Genomic DNA, 9,670 nt, shown 5'->3' on the forward strand with positions numbered 1-9,670 from the left:
TTAACCATATTATGCTTATATGATCGATAGAACGACCATCACTTTACTTATTACACTCACTATTATCAATCTAACTCATATTATTAGCCATGTTTTGCTTATATGATCGATAGGACGACATTTGCTATACTTATTACTCTTATTATTATCAATCTAACTCATATTATTAACTATATTATGCAGATATGATCGATAGAACGACAATTACTATACTTATTACTCTTATTATTATCAATCTAACTCATATTATTAGCCATGTTATGCTTATATGATCGATAGGACGACAATTACTATACTCATTACTCTTATTATTATCAATCTAACTCATATTATTAACCATATTATGCTTATATGATCGATAGAACGACAATTACTATACTTATTACACTCACTATTGTAACCGTGCTGGTTACATAATATAAGAACACATTATATATCAGTTTATGTATTGCCGCGGTATGGGGTATCCCTACTCCGCTCATACGTCGTGATCATGATTTCATGGGGTTACGGGTAGAGTATTTACCCCACTTTCACTAATTATGCGTGCGCATCGATCCCCACTCGATAGCGATCGAAGGAGGTCGATGCGAGGATCAAATTAGGCACTCTACGTCTGGAAGCGAATCGAGTCGGTTCAAGAAAAATCTATTCTGCGAAACACGGTACGCGATTGCGAGGTCAAACCGACCTGATAGATTCGTCAAGCCGACAATTTGTCCGCGACGCGTAAACGCCTCAAACCGAGGAGTCGATCGTTCAAGCCGAACGGTGGCACAGTCAGAGTCAGATTTCGGAACAATTAGTCGATCGTGAACAGCGTAGTAGTCAGAACGTAAATATTGATTTGTATTAAAGCGAATAATCAAATAGATAATTTCTAAATTCTTTGGGTAAAGTTGTGGTAAGTAACGGTTGATTGGAAGTCGATTCTCTTTAATAATTTTCGTCGGTATTCCCACAGTTGTGAATAGCGACTGAGATCATTTAAATTGTACATTTTGGCGTGGTACAGCTCTCAGGCTCATACAGGCAATTGAAGTGTCGCTCGGCCCACGTAAAGTGTCCCGCCGTATCTTCTAATTGTACCTGTGTGCCCTTGCGAGAGGTAGTCTCGCTGGTGTAGAATTGTATGATTTCTGCCATGTTTGATCGAGGCACAGCTCACAGACTCGTTTGAATAACCAGAGTATCGCCCAGCTCACGAAAGTGCCCTGCCGCTACTCCTTGGTTGTTCTCAAATGCCTTTGTGAAGAGGTGGACACGACCGCGTGGCACAGCTTTCGCTCTGTTTGGAGGTTAATTTGTTCGAATCGGATTCATACTCAGTTTGGGTAACCGGAGTGTCGCCCAGCCCACATATTGTGCCTGCCGGCATCTTCTAGTTGTTCTCAATCAGTGCATGAATCTCATAGTACAGGCACCTTTTGGCTTTTCCCGAGTTGCTCGACGGGGTCAATTTGTGTTACTGTACTATTCGCGTCGCGAATTACACGATCGGATCAGTACTGTTGGAATCAGGCGTCCGGCATCAGAGCAAGTCTTGAGCCCCAATAAACTCCTCTAGACGAACTCCTAGGTGTCACAACCTGATCTCGACTTCGTGCGAGTCTCCACCGGAACGTCTCCTCCGATTTATCGGCCGAGTGTAAAAGGTGCTGCGACAATCCTCAATCGTGCTATTTACCGAGGCATCGACTCCAACCACCAATTTAAATAATTATATGTAAATAACTAATCGAAATTTCACATAAAGCATTTACATTCCTTTCGCATCTTCGAGCGCCGACTCATTGAAAGTCACTAGATTGAATGAGACTTATTGTTAAATATACATGTATGTACGTATGTGTTGGATTTGCAGAATATATATATATATATTGTCTTATGTTAACTCTAAATGAAAAAGGTTTCTAACTTTCTTTAACGACCAGTCAGACCACTCCGCTATCCAGTACCTGGAGGCCCGAACCCTCCATTTAAATCATTCATAGATTAAAGCACGTTTATTCTTACTGAGAAGCCCGAGCTGGGCTTTAAACCAGACAGAATTCACAGAAAATATAACGACAAAATTCGTAGAAGCAACGCCGGTCTCCAGGCGTATCTAAATAAACAAAACAACGTTTACATAATTGGCGCCCAACGTGGGGCGGCGTGTTTCTGTTGGATTAAGAGAGTTAGAAATCCTTCAAACATGAGTGCCGAACAGCGAACAAAAACGCGTAGACAAGCTACCGCTGCGTCCTCGAGCGAGGTAACGGGCCATAGTAGGACAGTAGGTAACACAACACAAATCGCGTCACGAGTTATGAGAACACCGCCCGACGTAAACACGGGTAGGGCTACGGAAGAAGGTGCAAAAACTGTACATTTAAATATCCCACTTGAAGAGCTAAGCTCGAAAGAAAATTTAAGTAAAGATGAGTTATTAGATGTCGTGCATAAATTGCAGGAAGAAGTCGTGCGATTAAATAATAAAGTCAATGAATTAGAATCTCGGTTAGTGGCTGAGGTAGAGACACAGATAGGAAATGAGGAATTATACGAAAGAATAAGTGACCACAAACTCGAAATGCGGGATTGGAGGCGCGATTTTGAAAACCGATTAGAACAAAGCTGTCACGCAGCCTTAGAACGTGAAGCGGTAATTCGTAAAGATATGCAAGACTCAATAGACCAGTTGAAGTCAATGATAGCCGATAAGGTTACCGGACATCGCGAACCGGATAATATTGCTCACGATCCACATAACGAAAGGTTAGATCCGCGAACTTTCAATGTATCTCGATCTATAACATTCGATACGCGTCCCAATATGAACGAAACTACACGATATGACTCGGTTTTGTCTAATTCATCTCGACCATTCATTGTGAAACCGCAACTTCCGTCATTCGAAGGAAGGGCAACGGAAAGACCGCCGAAATTTCTGCGCGAATTGAAAAGATTTGTAGATGCTGCTCGTGTTCCAGAGGACGAGTTAACATTTATCATTACACAAGCGTTAAAAGGTGTTGCGAGCGAGTGGTGGGACATAATGGTCGACCAAATAACCACATGGTCGCAATTTACCAATGCTTTCTTGAATCGGTTCTGGAGTTCGGCAATTCAGAGAAAGGTTAAAGACAACTTAGACTTAGGGGTATATCGTACTGACTCTGGGTTAACTCGGGTTGCATATGCCATGAAAATGATCGGCGGTGCGCGAGATTTAATTCCTCGTCCATCTGATGAGGAAATCGTATTAACACTGGCACGACACTTCACTCAAGCGGTAGATGATTGCGTATTGGGTCAAAATATAAAAAGCATAGACGCGTTCCTAGCACTATTAGAGCGTTTTGACAATGGAGGTACGGTCAATCGACAACGTAACAGCGATCGGTCTGAAAACTATAAAGAATGGGATAATAAAACATCGCGCGAAATCACGGATCGACCAACGTTTAATCCGTCTCGACGAACGACTTTAAATCCTACGTACAATCGTCCGCCACGGGAGTTCCAATACTCGAATAACTCAAATCAGCGTCCGGCCCAGGACTATCGTCGGCCCGGCCCTCAAATACAGGACAACCGTAATAGAGGGGGGGAAAGACAAGGCGACAGTACTCCCCGTATTCGGGCAGTGCAGGTGCAAGAAAACCCCGAAGAAGACGAATTTGTGGAGGACACGCAACATTTGTTGCCGGAAAACGAATAAGGGAATCCTCAGAAAATCGTCTGAGTATCTTCCCCTCTCAGTCGAGAGGATCCGCCAAGAAAAAAAAAGGGGAAGAGATGAAAGTAGTCATCGGTTCGGTGTTTCAAGATACACGTCGTGAGCTTATTGAAGAAGAAAAAGGGTCTTTGCCATCTTTAGTAACGAACCACTGTCCAGAAGTACGTCTTAAAATTGAAAATATTTCCGTAAAAGCGCTGGTTGATACTGGCAGCTCGGTCACCGCCATATCAGAAGACTGGTATAACGCACATCAGGATCAGTTGATCAAATGTCCAGCCCTGCCAATCGCTGGAGCATTTGTAATAGGAGCAACTGGAAGTCGTTCAACACGGTTGAAAAAACAAATTTGGGTGTCCATCAGCCACGAGGGAATGGTCGTTGAAACTTCAGTAGTTATTGTTCCAGGGTTAATATGTGAGGTTATACTGGGAATCGACACGTTACGCCGTAGCAAGGCGAAAATCAACTTCGAACAGGGAATTTTAACGATGGTAACGGATAGTGGCCTCGTGGAAATCAATATAGGTGAAGATAACGCGCCTGACCCATCAATTAATGCAATGCTCACAACAGAGGAGATCCCCAGCTCAGACAATCAAGATCTACAACCCGTCATATCATCTATTTTGGAATCCGTGCAAGCAACGACAGGTCAAAAGAGACAGTTGGAACACGTTATTCGTAGCTATCCACAAGTTTGGGAAGACAAAGTCGGTAGGATAAGCTGTTATGAACATCACCTTCGAGTAAAAGATAATGCTCCATATTTTAATAGAACGTATCCTATTCCGCTTAAGTACCTCGAAGCGGCAGACAGGGAAATAAAAAAAATGCTGACTAATGGCATCATAAGACCCAGTACCAGTCCTTATATAAATCCAGTGGTACCAGTGTTAAAGAAAAACGGATCAGTTAGACTATGTCTTGATGCTAGGATGTTGAATGAAATACTAGTTGATGATCATGAAATGTCGGAAACTCCAGATGAGATTTTTCAAAAATTCAAGAAAGTTGATTTCCTATCGAGTCTTGATCTAACTAATAGTTTTTGGCAGGTTCCGTTATCCGAAGAATCGAGAAAATATACAGCGTTTATGTATCGTGGTCGATGTTACGAGTATACTGTCACACCATTCGGTCTTAAAACAAGCAGTGCTAGTTTAGTCCGAGCTTTACGTCGTATCTTAGTCGGAATGGAAAGTTTCGTGGTCAATTTTATAGATGATATTCTCTGCTTTTCCAGTACGTTTGAGGAGCACGTGCAGCATCTTAACGCGTTGTTAAAAAGATTAAAAGATCATAACATAACTGTTAATCTTGAGAAATGTCGGTTTATGCGTCATGAAATTAAATTTCTTGGTCATATATTATCAGTACAAGGTTTAAGACAAGATCCAGAAAAACTCTCCGCGATTCAACAATTTCCTACCCCGCGCAATGTAAAACAACTACGCGGATTTCTCGGTCTCGTTAACTATTACGGTAAATTCACCGATAAGCAAGCCGAGACAACAACTCCCCTATTAGCCTTGTTGAAGAAGGGAAAGCGTTGGGTTTGGGACGAAACACTGCAATCAGCTTTTGAAAATGTTAAAGATGCCTTCTGCAAAGAAGTGGTTTTGCAGTACGCGGACGTTAATAAAGAATTTTACTTGTCCACCGACGCGAGTTTTTCTGCGTTAGGCGCGGTAATTGAACAACACGATGCACAAGGTCACCTCAAACCGATTGCATTTGCTAGCAGAACATTAAAAGGTCCTGAACTAGCCTATTTTACTACCGAAAAAGAATTGTTAGCTATCGTATGGGCATTAGGAAAATTTCGGACCTATTTATATGGAGCGAGAATTGTACTTTTAACCGACCATAAAGCAATCACATTTCTCATGAGTAGTAAGTTGGTAAACCAGCGGCTCACCCGTTGGATTCTTGCTATACAGGACTACACAATCGAGATTAGGTATAGACCAGGGAAAGAAAACATACCCGCGGATGTGATGAGTCGTTTTTATGATCCAGACAACCGAAATTCTTGTAATCGCGAGACGTACGTGCCAATCCTCACGACATTAGCTCGCGCTATGTCAACAGAGTTAACAGTGGCTCTCAGTCAAATATTCGAATGGCAGCAAAAGGATACTAGGTTAAATACGATTATTCAGAATTGTAAGTCGGTAGGAAGCACCGTCAACGGGCGATATTGTTTCGAGTACGGCATGTTGTGGCACGTTAATAAGAACGGTAGAAAAAGGGTCGTAGTTCCTACAGAACTACGTGATAAATTGATCAAGGAAATACACGAAATTTACGCACATCTAGGAAGAGACAAAACCATCAAACTAGTAGCAGAAAATTTCTACGTATCGAAACTCCATCGATATGCGCGCAAATTAATTTCCACGTGCGATATTTGCCAACGAGTTAAAATTCTCACACATCCTCTGCATTCCGATATGCAAAGTATAATTCCAGAAAATCCACTCGACCTATTGTCAATCGATTTTTATGGTCCGTTACCAACCTCGAGGGGTGGGTTTAAACACATATTAGTAGTTGAGGAATTATTTACTAAGTTTGTTAAATTATATCCGGTGAGAAATGCTACCACCAATATAGCACTTGCGCGTATTTTTGAGAAATTTATTCCGCAATATGGAAGACCTACGCGAATTATCACCGACCACGGTACGCAATTCACATCAAAAAAATGGATCAGCACATTACAACGGGAAGGTATCCAACATGTACTGTCATCAATACGTCATCCTCAAAGCAACCCAGTGGAACGCGTAAATCGAGAAATTGGGAGGATTTTTCGCACATTAGCATCCTCAACCCATGCAGCATGGTCAAGGTGGATCGACGTCATCGAGACGTGCTGTAACGAAGTGGAACACGACAGCACCGGATTCACCCCAGTGGAGTTGCTTCTGAAGGTCAAACCTGAAAGACCGTGGGCGAGGTGGTCACAACCCCCTAACTGCCTGGATATCAACGACGAATTGGAATATAAACAAAAATTACATCTGGCATACCGAAGAATGTCACAAAAGGCTAAAAAACGTTGTGAAAGAATCAATACCGGAAAAGTACCCGTTTCCTATAACATCGGGGACCACGTTTTGATCAAATCCAATCCGGTATCCAGTGCTGCAGATCGGGAAATTGCAAAGTTCTTCCACATATATGAAGGACCATACACGGTGTCGAAAAGAAAAGGTCCAGCGACGTACCTATTGAGTGATTGTCAATCCGGCGTAATTCGGGGAACGTTTCATGCGTCGAGCCTACGACCATATTTACGGGCAGAAGAAACGACAATAGAATCTGACAAAGAGGGCTTGAAGATTCCAGGAAAGCCCCCCCCGAAGGATAATGAAGGTATATAAACAGGAGCGCTCGGTAAGACAAATTAGAACATCTAAGACTAGTACAAAACGTATACAATTGTATCCGAAGACGAGCATAGAAGCAGTGACCCGTGTCATCACCGAAGTATGGAACTCTAATAATCTTGCATAAGTATCCAACAATTTTTATTATACGTCATAGATAATTGTATTTTCACCGATCACCACAGCATCAATTATCCAAGATGACCGACAAAGGGGAACAAGCGTATGCAAAGTGGGCCATGATTTCACGGCCAACGCAAACGGGGATGGACTTAGAACACCCACCCGCTACTCTACCCGTTCTTCAAACCATCGAGGCGGGAAGCTGGAGGTCCTCTCAGGGCGGGAGGTACCGCCGAGGTGCGGGGGTCCAGGTGAGGGCCTCGAGGAAAAACCAGAGGACCCAAACACCATCTGGGGGTGTCGGAAGAAGTCGCTCCTTACAGAGGGAAACGGAGGAACACCCAACAACCTTCGATTGTCCAAAATCCCCTGAGCGTGAGGAAGCAGATATGTCGTGGGAGGTGATCCCGGAAACGGAGCAAGAGGACCCGATCATTGAGATCCCGGCCGTGGATCCTCAAGATCCATTGGGGTTGCTCTGCCTCACTGAGCGCGCAATTGACGCTTTTTTCGAATAGAACTCTATATATATGTGTTAGTGATAGTGTGTAAGTGTATGACATTGTGACATTTATTTTCTTTTGCAAAACAACTTTAAACATTTTGATTTTTAGTTACCTGTATTCTGTGAAAAACAGTGAAGTGTTTTATTTTGTGTTACTCTTGCGTTCTCTTTAAAACAGACTCTTTATGTTTAAGTATCGTTAAAAAACTATGGACAATTTCAGTTTGATTTCTTTTCGTTTCATTGACAATGGACAAATCTTGTTATGTTTCAGTGCGATTAAAAATTATAGACAATTTAAGTTTTGTTAACGATAGACAATTTCAATTTTTGTCTTTCTCCATTAATTAATAATGTAAATTTTCTTTGTGTTGCGTGCAACCAAGCACACTTACGGTTACTTAAAAAGACGGACAATGAAAATTATTTTGCGTTATTTCGTCAGAACAGAAGGCGCTACGCCTAATTATTTTGTTAAAATTTTTAGTTCTCGTTATACACGAGTGTGATGCTAATCAGTTAAAATGTGATAAATATGCGTACATAGGTGCATTTCGACTGCGACCCTGCACCTTTTGTTTTGTGAAGAGGGGGGCATATGTAACCGTGCTGGTTACATAATATAAGAACACATTATATATCAGTTTATGTATTGCCGCGGTATGGGGTATCCCTACTCCGCTCATACGTCGTGATCATGATTTCATGGGGTTACGGGTAGAGTATTTACCCCACTTTCACTAATTATGCGTGCGCATCGATCCCCACTCGATAGCGATCGAAGGAGGTCGATGCGAGGATCAAATTAGGCACTCTACGTCTGGAAGCGAATCGAGTCGGTTCAAGAAAAATCTATTCTGCGAAACACGGTACGCGATTGCGAGGTCAAACCGACCTGATAGATTCGTCAAGCCGACAATTTGTCCGCGACGCGTAAACGCCTCAAACCGAGGAGTCGATCGTTCAAGCCGAACGGTGGCACAGTCAGAGTCAGATTTCGGAACAATTAGTCGATCGTGAACAGCGTAGTAGTCAGAACGTAAATATTGATTTGTATTAAAGCGAATAATCAAATAGATAATTTCTAAATTCTTTGGGTAAAGTTGTGGTAAGTAACGGTTGATTGGAAGTCGATTCTCTTTAATAATTTTCGTCGGTATTCCCACAGTTGTGAATAGCGACTGAGATCATTTAAATTGTACATTTTGGCGTGGTACAGCTCTCAGGCTCATACAGGCAATTGAAGTGTCGCTCGGCCCACGTAAAGTGTCCCGCCGTATCTTCTAATTGTACCTGTGTGCCCTTGCGAGAGGTAGTCTCGCTGGTGTAGAATTGTATGATTTCTGCCATGTTTGATCGAGGCACAGCTCACAGACTCGTTTGAATAACCAGAGTATCGCCCAGCTCACGAAAGTGCCCTGCCGCTACTCCTTGGTTGTTCTCAAATGCCTTTGTGAAGAGGTGGACACGACCGCGTGGCACAGCTTTCGCTCTGTTTGGAGGTTAATTTGTTCGAATCGGATTCATACTCAGTTTGGGTAACCGGAGTGTCGCCCAGCCCACATATTGTGCCTGCCGGCATCTTCTAGTTGTTCTCAATCAGTGCATGAATCTCATAGTACAGGCACCTTTTGGCTTTTCCCGAGTTGCTCGACGGGGTCAATTTGTGTTACTGTACTATTCGCGTCGCGAATTACACGATCGGATCAGTACTGTTGGAATCAGGCGTCCGGCATCAGAGCAAGTCTTGAGCCCCAATAAACTCCTCTAGACGAACTCCTAGGTGTCACAACCTGATCTCGACTTCGTGCGAGTCTCCACCGGAACGTCTCCTCCGATTTATCGGCCGAGTGTAAAAGGTGCTGCGACAATCCTCAATCGTGCTATTTACCGAGGCATCGACTCCAACCACCAATTTAA

General features: G+C 42.8%; 1 protein-coding gene across 1 annotated transcript; it reads left to right on the forward strand.

Annotated features, from left to right (window-relative positions):
• The first annotated feature begins 7,158 nt into the window (after positions 1-7,158).
• Positions 7,159-7,921, forward strand: LOC143266319 (uncharacterized). The gene is made up of 2 exons (XM_076541851.1): positions 7,159-7,222; positions 7,308-7,921. The coding sequence occupies exon 2, from the start codon at positions 7,323-7,325 to the stop codon at positions 7,761-7,763; it is 441 nt and encodes a 146-aa protein (XP_076397966.1). The 5' UTR covers positions 7,159-7,222; positions 7,308-7,322; the 3' UTR covers positions 7,764-7,921.
• The last annotated feature ends 1,749 nt before the right edge of the window (positions 7,922-9,670 follow it).

This window comes from Megachile rotundata, unplaced genomic scaffold, assembly GCF_050947335.1.
Source record: "Megachile rotundata isolate GNS110a unplaced genomic scaffold, iyMegRotu1 scaffold0213, whole genome shotgun sequence".
NCBI lineage: Eukaryota > Metazoa > Arthropoda > Insecta > Hymenoptera > Megachilidae > Megachile > Megachile rotundata.